This window comes from Amblyraja radiata, chromosome 1, assembly GCF_010909765.2.
Source record: "Amblyraja radiata isolate CabotCenter1 chromosome 1, sAmbRad1.1.pri, whole genome shotgun sequence".
Lineage (NCBI taxonomy): Eukaryota > Metazoa > Chordata > Chondrichthyes > Rajiformes > Rajidae > Amblyraja > Amblyraja radiata.
This window is the reverse complement of record NC_045956.1, coordinates 137,658,713-137,677,641: the sequence shown is the minus strand read 5'-3', so window position 1 is coordinate 137,677,641 and position 18,929 is coordinate 137,658,713. Positions and strand designations below refer to the sequence as shown.

Here is an 18,929-nt window from a genome sequence, read left to right as displayed (position 1 = left end):
CCTTAGATTCTTCCTTTTTGGAATGAAATTATCCTGTGTCTTCCGGATTATGCCCAGAAATTCCTGCCATTGCTGTTCCGCCGTCATTCCTGCTAGGATCCCTTTCCAATCTACCTTGGCCAGCTCCCCTTTAATAGTCCCCTTTGTTCAACTGCATCACTGACACTTCCGATTTAACGTTCTCCTTCTCAAATTGCAGATTAAAACTAATCATATTATGATCACTACCTCCAAGCGGTTCCTTTACCTCGAGTTCTCTTATCATATCTGGTTCATTGGACAACACTAAATCCAGAATTGCCTTTTCTCTGGTCGGCTCCATTACAAGCTGCTCTAACAATCCATCTCGGAGGCATTCTATAAACTCTCTTTCTTGGGGTCCTGAACCAACCTGATTTTCCAAGTCTACCTGCATATTGAAATCCCCCATCACCACCGTGGCATTACCTTTGTTACATGCCAGTTTTAACTCCTGCTGCAACTTACACCCTACATCCGGGCTACTATTTGGGGGTCTGTAGATAACACCAATTAGTGTCTTCTTGCCTTTACAATTCCTCAACTCAATCCACAGTGACTCTACAGATTACATTAGCAGAGAAGAATCTCCAATGAAAGAATTGTATGCTGCGCGGTTTTTGTGATGTAAATTTCAAGAGGCAGGGTGACACAAAGTTTATCAATTTTAACACTCAGTTAGGTTTAATGTTCCAATAATGATTATTATCAACATTATAGTAACAGCAAACGTTGTGGAGTTATTTTTAAAATATCATTGTATAAGCTGCAACATTGGAATTTGCTTGAAATTCAGTACAAAAAATATTGTATTTCTCTGGTCAGTGTCATCTGAACATCTTTAATTTTTTTTGACAGCTGGATATTGTGTGATTACATACATACTTGGAGTTGGAGATCGGCATTTGGATAACCTTCTATTAACAAGGACAGGCAAGTTTTCATGAAATATCTCAGAAGCTTTTGTAATCCAGAATCTTTACCATTTTTGTTTATGCTTCACAACCTGCCTTATTTCTAAAATATTCTGCTATGTACTTGATGCATTTGTTGCTGATTTCATTCGAAGATTTGGCTTATCTTAAATTTAGAGTCAGTTTGAGTAAACATCCAGCAGAGGGCACTGTATGTCTATTTTGTGACATTAAAAAAGTTGTGTAGCAGATGGCTGTCTATGAATCTGAATTGGATTCATGCACAGGCCTGAAAATATCGAACAATAAATAAATCTTAAATCAATGCAAGGATCTAATACAAAAATCCTGTGTATATGCTTAAGTTGGGGTGGGGAAAATAAAACCTAGTATCGATTTTAGTCTTGATTTATTCGGTGCAAATGTTACATTGGTAGTCATTTTAACCTTTAAACATTATTTTCATGTAGACATGCACACGCTTACTCTAGTTTCCTAAATACATATTTAAAAAGATATGTTCTTCCCTTTAGAAAAGCTGACAATACGAACAAAGATAGATGTTTTTTGCTTGGAAACCTTTAACTATCTTTTTTGTATTTTATAACTCTTGGTTGTTTGCTTAACAGCATAAGAACAGAGAAATATATACGACACAAATAATTTGTTTATGGTGCAGTATATATTGTCATTTGCACCCTATATTAATATTCTTGAGTTTAAATGATTAGAACCCTGCAACTGCAATCCATCCTATTTGTGCGATTATGTTTGTCAGCATTTCTAGCAAACCGCTTTGTATGAAAGACATTCTAAGAAATCTCTTGAGAATAAACCCAACAGCTTTGGCTAAACATGACAAGGGGCCATGTTTTCACGCAGTCCTCCTTCAAGCAGGTTTCGAAGGCCACCTGATGTCAGATAATGGAACATGTTGGACAGATTTTAAAGAAGTGGATTGCATTCTTGCACACTTTTTTCTCTAAAACATTTTGTTGATTTGAATGCAATACCCTTTCTGATAAAGACCTATAGTATTTTGATTTTTAGGGCCTTGACACAGGCACTGGACTAATGCACTGTGCTTTGTAGCGATTTTCCGAGTGTTATTGATATATTTTTCATTACTTGTGTTGACACAAACCGCATTGAAACATGGCACAGCCTGTTAAATATAATTTTTTTAGTATAAAAATTCTGTTATGTTTAAAATATCTTTATTTTTTTCCGCTTGCTTGCTCTAGTTTTATTATTTATATAAATACCTGGAGAAAGGAGATCAGTGGGTCACCACAAGCTCGGTTGACTGAAATGCTGACAGTTAACATTGAATTTTTGCAACCTTCTTTCTCTGTAGCTTGTGTTAAATTAGCACCCAAGGGAAATGTGCAGAACTATCGGGCAGCATTTGTGTCTGGAGAGATTTTTGGTTGAATGCTCAGAATGAGCTTATCATTCAAGATTGGCAAAAAGCAGGGACTGTGTAATGGAGAAAATACTTGACTGTACGAAGGAAAAGTTACTGGTTGGTTGGTCAAGCTTGTACTTGATCTGTAAAGCACAAATTTATCAACATTCTAGTGTTTCATGTTTTGCATGCTGTAGGTTAAGATGAATTGTCACAATGTGGCAGCAGTTCTTTTGCGTTTGGGGTGAAATTGATTTGTTAAAATGAGAGAGAGATGAAACTGTCTGGGGGAAAAAATATATTTTCTTGTTTTCGCCGAAAGGTTTGCTGAATAAGGAGGAGAATTGATTGCAAGTTTTAAAAAAACAGCTCAGCAGGGATCCTATGGACTGCTAATAAATTTGAAAAAAGGGATTTTTAAATAATGCTTACATGATATCTGTGTTCAAGATAAGATTTTAGTTTGACTCAACGTTTTAAATATAGGGCTACATGACACTTGTTTTCTTGAAATAAGAGACAAAAAATGAAACTCCAGAAATTATCAATCAATTCCATCTCTCTTTCATTTTAACAAATCAATTTCACCCCAAACGCAAAAGAACTGCTGCCACATTGTCATTCCATGTCATTTGAACCTCAGTGAGGCTCAAACGAAACTCCGTTTCTACACCCATACAAACAAAACAATTCCTACAAGATACACAAACAATTCAATTCACACAAACATCCATCACAGTGAATCTCCTCCTCACTGTGATGGAAGGCAAAGTCTTTTCTCTCCCCTGCACCATTTATCTCCCGATGTTGAAGCCCCAGGCGGGCGATGGCAAGTTCCACGGCCATTTAAGGCCGCGCCGGGCGATGTACGGCCCCGCTCCAGGTCTAAATGTCACAAAGTTGGAGCCCCCGGTGGGCGTTGGAATGTCCCGCGGCCATTAAAGCCACGCCGGGCGATGTACGGCCCCGCTCCGGGTCGTTCCAACCCCGCGACACGGGCTGGAGAAGTTGCGTTGCTGGAGCTCCAATAAGCGGTCTCCCACCCGGACCCACGAGCTCCTGATGTCACAGTCCAACGGCCTGCAGCTGGAGCCTCCGAGCACCGGAGTCGGGCTGCAGCAGCGGGCCACCACCGCTCCCCACGCTCCGGGGCCGGCCAGCTCCACGATGGTAAGTCCACAGCTCCACAGGCTCCGCGACTGGAGCCCCCAGGTTGTTCCGGTTGGAGGCCGCTCCATGGTGCTAGTTCCCAATGACAACGGAGACCAACGACAACTAAGAGATTTTATCAATATAAAAACAGTATAAAAAAAACACGACAACTATATCTAACTAGACAATTAACTAGACAAAATTACACCCCCACGATACTGCGATACCTATGTATGCTGTGCAAACTGGACTATGCAATTGGGATATAAAGCTTACTTTAGCGTTATGTGCTATAAATTTGGTGTTGAAAAGTTTGGTGATGTACTAATTGCCAATTTTCTTCAACGAATACAGCCCCATTGCGTTTTGAAGTTGTGCTGTTCTTATTTTGTTTTCAAAGAATCTGAGAGGCTAACATTGTCAAAATGCTTTATTTGTGCTGCCACAGGGAAATTGTTTCACATAGATTTTGGATATATTTTGGGCCGTGACCCTAAGCCTCTTCCACCCCCTATGAAGCTGAGTAAGGAAATGGTGGAAGGGATGGGTGGAATGCAGAGTGAACAGTACCAAGAATTCCGAAAGCAGTGTTACACTGCATTCCTGCACTTGAGAAGGTGATTCATCTCGCAGTCTCCATGTAACAATATGATTGTAAAAAGTTGAAGTACTTTGTGAAAGTTTTGTGAATGGCATTTGTAAATGTAAATTTTAATCCCACCAGTTGACAAACTAACTAGGGTTAAATTGTAATTAAAGGTTACTTAATTCAGATTGTAAGGAAAAATATTCAATTTATTAGACCTCTTTCATATTCCCATGTCAATCGAAAAGTGCTTCATAACTAGAAGTCCTTTTTATTCTAATAAAGATAAAAATAGCATTCCCCAGTTTTCACACAGCGTGTTCAAGCAAATGGCAGTGGGCTAACTGGCCGAGTGAGCTTTTTTTGTGGTGCTATGGGGATCCTTTGTCTCCCAGCTGAAAGAGAGAATGTGGCCCAGCTTAATCATGTTTCCTGAACAGAAACATTTCTATAAATGCAGTTATATATAAATCCGTCATCTTACACCATTGCTTGAGGATCAGTCTTACTAACAGATTCTTCACCATAGATCCTGGCAGATTTTCCAAATGTTCGGCTACCTTAGAGTAAATATTATCCTGTGGAGTGATACATTAGGGCGCAGACAATACATTGTGTGGAAGAGCAAATAGAGAGAAGCTGTTCACATTAGCAAATGTTGAAAGGACCGTGTCACAAATAAAACGTTGTTAAATTTATGAACACAAGGTTAAGCACAAAAATTACCTTGAGTGGGTATTATTTGGAACTTGCTGCCTGATAAGGGATTGCAAGTGGTCCTTACAAATAGGAATTTGAAAGGCACTTAAAGGGAAATAATTTGTAGTGCTGTGAGAACATGTAGGAATGAGACTGGATTGCTCTGCAGGGAGATAGTGAAACCTGAACAAATGTGAGCAGAAGGGAATATACTTGTACTAGGTTTATGCACTGTTCCGCACAGACTGGTGCAGCATTAGTTGCAGAACTCAAATCAACTCTTTAAATTGCTTGTAACAGTTTTGATTCCTAATTGTAGTAAATAGATTACAAATGGGGACAAAACTTTAATAATTTGGGGGTATTCTTTGTTATTTGTTTATTCCAAATATGGTGATATAACAATTATCCCATATATGAATTGAGTGATTTTGTGATTCATTCAGGCATTCTTATTTGTACCTTCTCATGACCTAATGGAATTAAAGAGTAGGGCAATAACACAATCCTGAGGGAAGGCTAACTTTAATACTTGTGATTCACATCCTTTGGTGAACAACCAAGGCCATTTTAGTAAGATTAAGACCAAGAAATTAAAAACCGCATGAGTCACTAAAAGAAAGCTCCACAATCTGCAACTGCTCAATAAGAAACTTGTGTGACTGGGGAAAGAAGATCAGCATGGAAATCTACGTGTGGAATCACAAGAGATGGATAAGATATTAATTGTATACTTCTCATCTGTTTTTACTGAGAAGATCATGGAAGTGAAATTACTGAGGCATAAGAGTTGTAATATCTCGGATCACATTCAAATTATCAAAGAGGAAATTTTGGCAGTTCTGAAGAGAATTAAGCTGGATAAATCCCTAGAGCATGACCAAGTACATCCTTGCACCAGTGCTGAGATGTTGTTGGAGGAGATTCTTAGGTACAGGAATTAACAGCATTTGGATAGGCACAGACTAGGTTGAGATTTATTATGAGATGTATCGAGGTACAGTGAAAAACTTTGTTTTGCATGTTATTCCAAATAGATCAGATGTACCGTACATAAATGCAATCAAGTCGAATTCAAGTACAGTAGATAGAGCAAAGAGGAACACACAACATGCAGAATACAATTCTCAGCATTGTAGCGTGCCAGTAGGGACAGTCAGCATGGCTTTGTGCATGGGAATTTTTTTTCAAGAGGTGACTAAGAGGATTGAGGGCTGCTCAGTGGAAATTGTCTATTTGGATTTTAACAAGGCCTTTGTTAAGAAGTGCTCCTATGCTGGTGTTTATTGAAGCGGAAGTGTTATTGCCAATTCGTACTGATTGTGGTCTGTTAACGAGAAAGTTGAAGATCCAGTTGCACTGGGATGCACAGAGGCCAGTTCCCTGACCTTGAGGGGATGATGATGTTAAGCGCTGAGCTTAGCTCATGAACAGTAGCTTGACGTATGTGTTCTTATTAAAATGAATCTTTCCTATCCAATTACCTGTCCAAATGTCTTTTAAATATTGTTATTTCAATTGCCTCAACTACTTCCATTAGCTAGCTAGACATAAAATGCTGAAGTAACTCAGCAGGTCAGACAGCATCTCTGGAGAAAAGGATCTAGTTTTGAAGAAGGGCTCTGACCCAAAACATCACCTATTTCTTTTCTGAGTCTGAAGAAGCTTTCTGACCCAAAACGTCACCTATTCCTTTTCTCCAGAAATGCTGCCTGACCCGCTGAGTTACTCCAGCATTTTGTATCTATCTTTAGTATAAGTCAACATCTGTAGTTCCTTCCTATATGTTTCCACTGACTGCTTGTTACCAATACCTGCTGCCTCAGTATGCAGAAATTGCCCCTCGGGTTCCTATTAAATCATTCCACTGTCACCTTAAACCTGTGTCCTCTAGCTGAGTCCTTTCCCTGCACAAAAAGAGGCTGCTTTTACCTTATCTATTTCCCTTACACCTGTATAAGATCACTCCTCAGTGTTTTGTGTTCCAAGGAATAAAGTTTGGCATCCCTGACCTCTTCAACAGCTTAGGCCCTTGAGTCCTGGCAATTTATTTGTAAAACTTCTCTGCACTCTCTCCAGTTTAATGAGATCTTTCCTGTAGTAGGATGACTGAAACTGAACACAATTTTGTAAGTGCGGCCTCATCAACTTCTTGTATAACTAATATAACATTCCAAATTCTATACTTCATTCCCTGACTAATCAAAATCAGCATGCCAAAAGCCCTTATCACTAACCTATCTACCTGCAACGCCACTTTCAGGGACGCCTCGATCTCTCTGCTCTACAGCACTCCCTCGGGGCCTCCTGCTCACTGTGAAGGTCCTGCCCTGGTTTGACTTCCTCACGCTTATCTGATATAAACTCCACTAGCCATTTCTCGGCTCACTTGCTCAGCTGATCAAGATTCTGCTATAATTCTGGAAGAACCATGTTAACTGTCCAAAATGCTTTCTTAATTTTTGCTGTATTTGCATGCAGCTTTGTGATACAAAAATGTTTAAAACCTTGGCATTCTGCAGATTCTGTTCATTTAAATATACTCCTGCCAAATGGTTGACCTCATATTTTTCCCATTATACCTCTATCTGCCAATGTTTTGTACATTAGTTTAACATGTATATAGGTTATGTAATCTACAACACTATAGTAATCCCCCTATACTACATTGGAGCATCTGCCCAGAATTTTATATTGAAGGTGCTAGAGTGGGACAAATCCATAGTCATGTTACTTACAGGTTAAGATACTATCTACTAACCAACAGCAGACTCTTGGAGAGCAGTAGTGTGAATATGGAACTTTTGGTAAGGTTTCGCATTGGCAAATTGTATATGAATTGACAGTAGATAAAAATGCTGGAGAAACTGCATTGGTGCTACCTCCTGCACCTACACACAACTCACTGACTTTATCCATTTCACCACTAACTTCCATCCGGCACTCAAATACACCTGAATCATTTCCGACATTTCCCTACCATTTCTTGACCTCACTCTCTCCATCGCAGGTGATAGACTACTGACTGACATCCACTATAAACCCACTGAACCAGTCTGAAGAAGGGTTTCGACCTGAAACATTGCCTATTTCCTTCGCTCCATAGATGCTGCCTCACCCGCTGAGTATCTCCAGCATTTTTGTCTACCTTCGATTTTCCAGCATCTGCAGTTCCTTCTTAAACATATGAATTGACAGGACTGACCTGTAAACTGGCTGCCTGTAAAAGGTGGCCACCTATTTGAAGCTGGGTAACAAAAAAAATGCGAAAGATTTAACTTAAGATCTAAAACGCTATTACTTACAGGGCATCAAAATAGATAAACAAAATCCCTAATTCAATGTAAGCTAAGAATGGGCCACTTAAGCAAACTGAGAAGAAAATTAATGTTTTGCATGATCAGATTAATTGGTGTTTAATACTGTTGTTAGAACACACTTCATAATCAGTGGAGGTGATGTTCCTGTACAGAAATAGATTGCATCTGAAATACAGCAGTTCTGGTTGGTGAAAAAGGTCTTGGCAATCATTAAACAACGTGTTTAAGTGTCATTGCAAAGTAAGGACGATGCAAAAATAATCTCCAATGGGAAATAACATCCTATATCAAATACCAGGAAATTCACAAACCTTAACTCTCTGTAACATATAATTGTTTTCATTGCCTCACTATTGTGTAGATGCCAGATGGAAGAATGTTGCATATGTACAAATGTGAGAATGGGGGGCAGTTGGAGAAAATGAATAATAACATAAGAGCATTACATTTGTAAAACGAAGAGCTGTAGGACATGCTCTGCAGATCAAGCTGTGCTAATGGAGAGAGAAAAACGAAGACAATGTCACCGATGGATGACATGCAGTAGAAATGGCAAATTGCTACAGAGGAAGAGAATTAACTGAAGATACAGAATTTTATATTATGTTTGAAAGGCTACAGTGTGCTCAGATGAGTCACAGTTACTTAAACTTGTATTGTGCTCACATATGACAGTGCACAAGGATTACAGATGGATAGTCAGAGTGGAAGCTGAACAGAGAATTAAAGAGGCAGGTAAGATAGCACTGAGTCATCTCTGCTGTGTAGACATAGGTGCTTTGTAAAACAGTCATCCCAGTCTGTGATTTGATTGTCCAATGTGGAAGAGATGGTTTCTTCATTGTGAACACCAAATGTAGATAGTCCATGGGATTGAAAGAAATGCAAGCAAATTGCTGCTTTACTTGGAAGGACTGCTTGGATCCTTGGATATCGGGAAGGAAAGAGGTAAAATGATGTTGCATGTCCATCGTGTGATTGGGTAAATGGTGAGAGAATGATGTCTGGTGATGGAATCTGATTGAAGCTGACAGAGTCAGTGCTGTCTGTATGTGATTCATGAAACGGTATAATTTAGGACAAGGCCACGGAGGCTTGAATGATCTACTTTTTACAGGAAATGAAAGCTGCAAAGAGGTGTATTAGAACAGTCAAATATAGTGGTAATAGATAAGCATAAACTGTATTATCACTGAGATAGTTCAGTCATCGCTACAATAGGGACAGCATTTACAATGTATTTGAGGATACGAATATCAACAAAATATTCCTTTTTCAATGTTCGCTATTCATTGACCATATCACCAAAGCATTTATTCTTTTTCCAGATACTCTAATCTTATTCTGAATCTTTTCTCACTGATGGTGGATGCCAACATTCCAGATATTGCTCTGGAGCCCGATAAGACGGTGAAAAAGGTAATCATGTTAGTTACTGATTTAAATTGGGATTATAAATAAAAGTTAATTTTTGAATGAAGTAACAAATTAAATGTTTCACATTTTGATTTGGATCCAAATCAGACTTGGTGCATGCATTGTTTAAAACCTTTTATGTAAAGTTGATTTTAAACTTTGTTAATGTAACCCATTCTTGAATTGAAGGTGTTTTTCATGGTCAACAAACTACATTTCTTTGCTGCACTCTGGAACCAGTGAGTTAGATTAACTGCCAAAACAAGGCCTGGCTCTTTTTTGTCTTTTTAATTACATTAATGCCAATGCGTACTGTTTTATTATGTTGGTTCAGTCCCCCAAAACAGAATTTTCCCTACCGTAAACAAAATGTTCATTTATTCCCCTTTCCATGATTTATACTGTGGTTTCATAATGAAAATAATGTACATCTATAAATTATTAATATTATTATTGTATTACCTTGGATTTAAGTCATTAGTAACTGCCACAAGTGATTTTGTGCTCTGAGAAAAGCAGTATGTCCATGCTAGGTTTAGTGGGACTAGTGCAAGTTGACTTTTGAAAAATTGAAAAAGAAAATGGATCTGTTGCATTTAATGCATGTTTACTTCAGAGTTGAACAGCTACAATCCTTGTGGTGTTCTGGAGAATATTACAGCCATTTTGGCTAGGAAATGATTAAGAAATGTCTGTGTCAAAGTCACGATGTTATATGATTTAGAGTCCTACAGCTATACAGCACGGAAACAGTCCTTTTGGCCTAACTTGTCCATGCCAATTGAAATAGTCCCACTTGCCTGCACCTGGCTCATATCCAGGCATACCTTTCCTGTCCATGTACCTATCCAAATGTATTTTAAATGTCATAACTGTACCCACCTTTATCATTTAATGAAGCAGCTTATTCCATATATCCACTCTCTGTGTGAACAAATTGCCCCTTGGGTCCCTTTCAAATCTTTCTACCCTCATCTTAAACATATTGCTTAAGTTTTAGAGTCTCCTACCCTGACAAAACGCATTATCTATGGCCATCATGATTTTATAAACTCTCCACATCAAAACCCTCTGGGCTTCTGGGGAAATTAATCCAGTGACCTTTTATAACACAAACCTTCCAGACCGGGTAACATCTTTAAATATTTCTGCACCCTCTTCAATTCAATGACATCCTTCCTACAGCTGTACTCCAAACGTGCCCTTACCACCCTTTTGTACAATTGTAATATGACTTCCTAACTCTGGTACTCAATACACTGACCAATGAAGATAATTTTCCCAATGCCTTCTTCATCATCTTGTCCACTTCTGTCATTATTTTCATGGAACTATTTACTTACATCTAGGTCTCTCTTAGTTTTTTTTAGTTTTAGAGATACAGCACGGAAACAGGCCCTTCGGCCCACTGAGTCTGCACTAACCAACGATCCCTGCACATTAGCACAAGCTACACACGCTAGGGACAATTTATACTTATACCAAGTTTTCGAACCCAAGCCAATTAACCTACAATCCCTCCACGTCTTTGGAGTGTGGGAGGAGATCGAAGATCTTCGAGAAAACCCACGGGGAGAACGTACAAACTCCGTACAGACAGCACCCGTAATCGGGATCGAATCCGGGTCTCTGGCACTGCAAGCGATGTAAGGCAGCAACTCTACCGCTGTGCCACCGTGCCGCCTCTCTGTTCTAGCACACTTCCCAGGACCCTGCTATTAACTATATAAGGTCTTCCTAGTTTGTCTTACTGAAAATGTAAAACTTCAGATTTATCTGTATTAAAATCGTCTGCCATATCTCAGCCTATTGGCCCAGTTGATCAAGATTCCACAGTGATAATAGATAACCTTCTTCATTGTCCACTATATCACAATTTACTAACTTACTAACAATGCTACTCATATTCACATATAAATCATTAATATACAGCAAGGATTGCTGTGATACACCATTCATTACAGGCCTCCTGTCTGAAAAACCCTCCATCACCACAGACTGGCTCCTACCAAACCAATTTTACATTCAATTAAAGACGCAAACTCAGAGGGTCAGGCAGCATCTCTGGAGAATATGGATAATTGATGTTATGGGTTTGGAGCCTTCAGTTCCTGTTTCTCCATTTGTATTCAATTAGAATACAATTAGAATGAGCTCAACCTGAAAAACTTGTTGGTTAACCTTCCAGCCGAACTTACCATGCAGTACCTTGTCAAAGGCCTTGCTAAACTCCATATAGTGAGACATGATTTCCCATGCTGATGGTCCCTAATCAGTCTACCTGTATCTGACATGACTCATTTTTCATGACCAGAGCTTCAATATCTTTTGTCATCCAGAGTCTCCTACTCCTGCCAGCCTAGCTGTTCAACCTAACAGGAATATGCTGGTGCTCAACTCTCCCTATCTCATGTTTAGAAACCTCTCACTTACCAGATGTTTAAGAAAGAACTGCAAATGCTGGAAAAATCGAAGGTAGACAAAAATGCTGGAGATACTCAGCGGGTGAGACAGCCTATTAGGGAGAAGGAATAGGCGACGTTTTGGGTCGAGACCCTTCTTCAAACTGATGTCGAGGGGTGTGGGAAAAAAAAAGGAAGAGGCGGAGACAGTAGGCTTGTGGGAAAGCTGGGGAGGGGACGGAGGGAGAAAAAAGCACTACCTGAAATTGGAGGTCAATGTTCTTACCGCTGGGGTGTAACTACCCAAGCAAAATCACTTACCTGATGTCTCTTTACCTGCCATCTCCCCTAATCAACTTCAAGTTCCTGCCAATGCCATCAAAATTCACCTTGTCCCAATTTACTCCTGTGACATTTAGACCAGTCCTATCCTTTTCCATAATTATTTTTAAACTAATTCAGTCACCTGCCCTTCCATATTTCCCTAGTGGAGGTTGAGTTTTGCCCCCTCTCTAGTAAGGAGAAGTATAAGTAAAATTTACTCTTGGTAGTTTTGACCAATCATGCTTGTAAACATTTTAGTTTCTTCTTAAATTACTCGGTGCTTGGTTCTAGTATGCTTAGGATTGAAATATTTCATTTCCAGTTAAAATAGCTTGTGAAAAATAAAATGTAACCCTTGTGGATAAAAATCCTTCTGAAAGTGAAGGTGACGTGACATTCGTAGAGAGAAAACTCTTGAGTAAGCCATGTTCATGTGGTAGAACAAATATAAGACGTATTCAGTGGGCCAGCTTACCTTCATTAGTTTATTGCAGACATCTGGTATGTTCAAAATTCAAGCATCGATCCAGACCAGCTGAATGAAAAATGGAAACCACTAGTGCTAGCAAGCCAATTAGGTGCAGGATAGGAATTAAAATTTCAACAGGTGTTTTAGCAGAGCATAATGGGTAAAGAAATTGTAATGTATTTTTGTGTATTAAAGGACAGGATACAATTGGTGAATCAATGGTTCTTAATGTTGTTGTGTATCATTTTTTAACATTAGGTTGACATAATTATAGAATAGACCTTTTTATTTTGATCATCTATCTAATGCTTCAACTTTGGGAAGTTTGCAGTGGATTGGAAACAGTGTTGTGATAAAGAATAGAAGAAATATAAAATATTTGAAATTCTCTGTGTTTTGGTAACAGGTGATATTTAGTATATCCACATGTACATTTACATGTAGCATATGTAAAAATTCTTTCTTAACATGTGGGTAAATGGCAGATGCAACTTGATGATTTAAAAAATATGTCTGAGCTTTGTTCCATGGCAAAATTTTTAGCCTCCAACCTGTCAGTAGGGCTATTTCAGAACGAATAAAAATACCTTTTGGTCATTTTTTTCTGAAGATTTATCAGTACTATTCCACACAATAGTTTATTATCAGTTGTATTCCACACAATAGTTTATTACTACATTTCTCACCAGTTTTTCAGTTTACTATGTTTTAAGAGTTTTTTGGGAAATAGCACACATTTGCACAACAACCTTTAGTGAACCTGTTCTAAAAATGCAAAACGCACTGTGGGAGCATGACACGATCGGTCAATAAAGCAGTTAATATCATATTGCAATATGACATATAATGTAACTAGTGTTCGATTTATTGGCTTATAAATCGAAATATAATTGACAATGAAATTGTGCATTTATTTATTTATTATTAGGTATGTAAAGATGCCAGCTTTATAGATGTGTTTTTAGTTGATTTTTCCCCCAAAAGTTTCAACTTTTTTATAATCATGATTTCAATCTGATTTAATGTCTGGAAGAACAAAAGACAAATGCTGAACAGTAATTGTAATTGAATAAAATTAATTCTGTCATTTATTTGCAACATATCTGCTGCTTGATAATGACAACTGTTGAGAACTTCCAAAGCGCGAAACAATGGTGTTTTATCTATCTATCCAGAATTTACCACTTCAGATTATTTTTTATATCATGCTTTGTGTAAGAAGTTGTGCTTGAATTTGTGATTGCAGTAGTTGAGGTTACTGTATGCCTTGTGAAACTGACACTACCTTCAACTTCATGCACGTGGGTCATTGCAGCTGAAAGTAGTTGCCTAAGCTGGAAATCTGGAGAAAAAAAAGCAACAAAAAATTATGAAAATGCTCACAGTCCAGGCATTTTTTGTGCAGGGTTTCAAATTTAATGTTTCAAATCGATGACCTTCATGAGAAGTAGGAACATTTAGAAATCAAATATCTTTTAATTTCCCAAAGAGAAGTAAATAAATGAGAATGATTGTGAGATACTGAAGACTGAGGCTGCACAGCACAAAATATGTTAATATCAACGTGAGAGGGGGGTGAAGACTCTTAATCACAAATGATCTGTTAAGTAGGACATATAAATGGAAAGAGGTGATTGATGACAGATGAAATGAAAAGCTAACTGAACCAGTGCAGTATCAAACAAGGCTCTTGCTGGAAATCTGGAGGGAAAGAGCATGCTGGAAATTTTCAGCAGAAAGCAGGAAACAAAAGATGAGTTTGCATTACAGAGTGATGACCTTTCATCAGAATAGGTCAATTCTGGCACAAACTGGAAAGGCTAGTTATTTGAAATTGTTGAGTCTTGAAAGAATAATTGCCTAGTTGGAGGATGAAATGTTCTTTCTTGAGTCTTTGTTGGGTCAAGGACAGATTTAAATGGAGGTGTAACATGACATTCAATTCAAGGATAACCCTTGCCTCTTGAGATTTTCTCCAGATATTTCTCTCTCCCTAATCTGCCTCTAGTCCTCCCACTTTGTTACCCTCCTCCTCCTCCTCCTTCTTGTTCCATCCACTTACTGTCCACACATATCACCCATTGGATCTCCCTTACCCCATTCTAATTCTATCTGCACTATGACTCTTCCCTAATGACTCCCATTATCACCACCTATATTTATTAGATTCCCGTTCTGGCTGCCATATTGTTCGCACTTATCACTCTTGTAGCCATTACCACCTTCTGCCTTCCTTTCCTCTACTCTCCCTGCCCCCATCTCTCACCCTTCTCCAGTCTGCCAATCCCCTAATGACCCTGTTACTTTAACTCTCTCCATTTTGTACTGGCTATCTTCCCTCAGTCCTGATAGTGTTTTGACCTAAAACAACAACAATTTATTTTCCTCTTTCCGATGCTACTAGCTGAATGCTTGTTGCTTCAGATTTCAGTATCTGCTGTCTCTAGTCTATTATGCATGGACAGTTAAATTTTGATCATGGCTCAAGGCGGTGGGGAGTAAATAGAATCCTTGTATTTGTTTTTTTTCTGCAACATCTTGAGAAGAGAGAGAGAGAGTACTGAGCCTCTTCGCACTCACATTTTCAGTTTGATCCTGACCTTAAATGTTGACAATGTGAAGTTTGTACATTCTTCCAGTGTCTGTGAGTTTCCTGTTTTCCACCCACATTTCAAAGAATTGTTGATAAGCAATGAGGCAGACTAGGTTATATGGAAAGAAGGGAGATGGCAACTGGATCCAAGACCTTGGTATAAAATCAATGGCTTTATCCGATGCCCCATTTTTTAAGAGAATGTGAATTAAAAGCGAAGTTTGAAAGCTGGGGATGTATGTTGCATTTTTGTCTCTGTATTTTCATGCTGTCATTCTACTATAGGTACAGGACAAATTCCGCCTGGATCTGTCTGATGAAGAGGCAGTTCATTACATGCAAAGCTTGATCGATGAAAGTGTGGGTGCCTTATTTGCTGCAGTGGTGGAACAAATACACAAATTTGCTCAGGTGGGTACCAAGAAACTAACTTTGTTTTAGTTCTAGAAGTCTGTAATGGTTATTATCTGTGGAATCATCACGTAAATCATGTAGAAGTATTATTCCATTGAATCAGCACACAGAACTTTCATAATCAAGTGGCCATTTCCTATAAATTCTTCAATGTATTGTTATTTGTCACATTTTTGTTTATCATCTCTTTGGCAGTTGTGTCTTATGGATGTAGAGTCTCTTGAAGTGTTTTTAACAATGAAGGAAATGTTTCATTAATGTCCCCTCCTGTCCTGTTATAATCACAACTTTATGGGCATAAATATTCTTCCATCTTATTTTTGCTTTTTTGGGTACTGCTTAAAAGGCCTGCACATCAGATTGTAGTCAATAGCAGCTACTTGTTTTAAAATAGCACCAATGATGGTTTGCTTTCAGTGGCTGGTTTGTCATTACACTTCCATTGTACTGCTACTGTTGAAACTATACGGTCCGTGGAAAACAAAGTCCTGAAATGTGAAAATGTTAGGATGATGGATATCTAAACTCTGTGACTCCTTCAGCAACTCAACTTGAAATTCTCTTCCGTGTACTAATCATTCCATATGTAAAAATGGCCATCAACATGAAGTAAGTCTTTTGAGATCATGTCCTTTATTAGAGGCATCCTCCATGATACTTCTCAACACTGGTGCCTCACAAGGAAATATTCCTAGCCCTTACTATGCTCTCTATACACACATGAATATGCTGTCAGATTCTGCTCTAACCCCATGAGCAAGTTTGCAGATGATACCATTATAGTTGGATGGATCATAAACAATGACGAGACAGTTTACAGGAAAGAGATAGAGATGTTAAGACAACAACCTCACACAAACCACCATCTCTCCGCCACTTCGCCCCCCGCCCCGCTCCCACCCCATCATCATCGACACTTCACGTTGTCTTGGGAAAGCAGCCAACATAATCAAGGACAATTTACACCCTGGTCATTCCCTCTTCTCCCCTTCCCATCAGACCAAAGGTAAAACAGCTTGAAAATACATACCACCAGAAACAGCACCTTCCCCACTGTTATCAGACTAATGAATGGACCTCTCAGAAGCTAAAGGTATAGTTCCGATCTCCCAGCCCACCTCATTGCCGCCCTTTCCTTTCTCTGTAGCTGCATCGCTACAACACTGTAGCATGATTTAACTGGAAAGTACACAAAGTTATTTACTGTATCCTTGTACACTGACAGTAAATAAAACAGTACCAATACCAGAGTACAATTCATTATTTTGGTGTAAGTATAGATTTAGTCTTCTTTATAGATATTATATATAAAAGTTGAGTGATTTAATTACACCCTTTTCTTTTGTTGTTGTAAATGTTTATCACATTTCTAAAATATTATCATCAACTGTCTTAGAGACAGATATGATATGATCTACTTTATCAACAAATTCAAACCATTGAGCTGTGGTATTTTGGCATCACTGTACATTGAAATTAGCCCGAATCCCCAGTTTGTGAACACTGAAGGTTAATTTACAACGTATCTAATTGGAATTATAATGCAGCAAACTGTGAATTTCTAGATGGCTAAGCATTCAATGTTTTTTTTCTCTTTTTAGTACTGGAGAAGATAGATTCCATCTGGGAGGCTGAGCGGGTCATAATCTTTGAAGAGGAATCTCATCTGTAGAAAAATTTGATCTTTATTGCATTAGAGCAAATTAAAGCGCAATACCTTTTGTAAAATAATTTAACTCTTCGCAAAATATTTTGAGTGACTATATATTCATAGTCCTAATGATTTCTGAGGCCAATATGAGAGAAGATTAAATTAATATGTTCTGCAGCAAGCCAGAGAAAACGTTTGCAAAGTTATTTTCTTATGATCTCAGAAGTGTATTCCAGACATGCAGTGCTGTATATTGTAGCAAATATGTAGCTTTGTGACATTTGCCATTCAATTACAGTGAAAATACCAAAAAATAATGTTTTCTGCAGGTGAATGGTCATCATGAATATATTGTAAAATGCATCCACTAATTTACTGCCTCAAAATGTATCTTTCAAATTTGGTACAGTTTTACATAATAAATTATCAACATCTGTTAAAGAGCTTTGTTTTAAATGCATGCTTCTATGATACAGTCAAATAAAAATAAATATTGAATGCCAAGCACTTTCTATTAATTTAATCACCACCAGTGCCTTGTATAGGTCAATAAATGACATTAAATTATTTTGATAAGTTGAACTTTTTGACCATGCCGATTTTATTTAGTCCCCACATCAGTTTGGAAAACCATTCTGGTTACTGGAATCAAATTATGTTTGTCCCATACCATAAACAGAAGGTTCCATAATGATAGCATGCTTGGTCCAGTTATCTTCAGATCAATCAATCAATCAATCAATCAAGCACTTTATTCATCCCCGAGGGGCAATTTAAAAGGGCGCATTACAGTAGCTTTTTAAAAAAAAAGAAAGGGACACAATCAACGAAGAGACAAACATTCAAAGCTACTCTTTGCACCGACCGGTCGACCGCACGAGCAGTGACCCGGCAAGGATTGGGTTGTCAGCAGCGATACAATAATAAAAAACACACAAAATGTAACACAAACATCCACCACAGCATTCATCACTGTGGAGGAAGGCACAAAAATTTGGCCAGTCCGCCTCCACTTCCCCCCCGTGGACAGGGCCAGAGTCCAAAGTCAGTCCAGGATCGGCTCTTCCTCACCGGAGACCGCGGCTTTAGATTGTTGTAGGCCGCAGGCCGGCGGTCAAGATTTAAAGTCCCCGCCGCAGCCAGAAGCACCGTAGACTGCAGGGCCGGCGGTCGAAGCTCCCCTCCCGGGGTGATGGTAAGTCCATGCCGGCCCCGCGGTAGAAGTTGGCCGCGGGCCGGCAGTGATGGCTTCTTCTTCCCCCGGGTCCCCCACGAGGGATCCCGGGCTGTAGACGCCGCACCAGCTGGAGCTCTGCAGACTTCAGGCTGCGACTTCAGGCTGCCGGCTGCCCCGGGCCAGCGAAACGGAGCGCTCCCCTCCAGCGAGCCCCAGCGAGGGTTCACCCGCTCCACAACGAGAGTCCACGCTGCACCCGCCGCTGAAGCCCCGAGCGCGTCTCCGGGAAAGGTCGCGCCGATCCTTGATGTTAGGCCATGGGGGAGGCGACCTGGAAAAAGTCGCCTCTCCACGGAGGAGGCGACTGAAGTGGTTTCCACCTCACC

The 18,929-nt window shown here is 39.2% G+C and overlaps 1 protein-coding gene across 1 annotated transcript in view; it reads left to right on the top strand.

The window, feature by feature from the left end:
• pik3c3 (phosphatidylinositol 3-kinase catalytic subunit type 3) overlaps window positions 1-17,870 on the top strand; it is a 122,648-nt gene extending 104,778 nt beyond the window's left edge. Inside the window, exons 20-24 of the mRNA XM_033037537.1 lie at window positions 877-951; window positions 3,941-4,109; window positions 9,426-9,516; window positions 15,587-15,712; window positions 17,317-17,870. Coding sequence (XP_032893428.1) covers window positions 877-951; window positions 3,941-4,109; window positions 9,426-9,516; window positions 15,587-15,712; window positions 17,317-17,331 — 476 coding nt within the window. The 3' untranslated portion in view covers window positions 17,332-17,870. The remainder of the gene's footprint in view (window positions 1-876; window positions 952-3,940; window positions 4,110-9,425; window positions 9,517-15,586; window positions 15,713-17,316) is intronic.
• The last annotated feature ends 1,059 nt before the right edge of the window (window positions 17,871-18,929 follow it).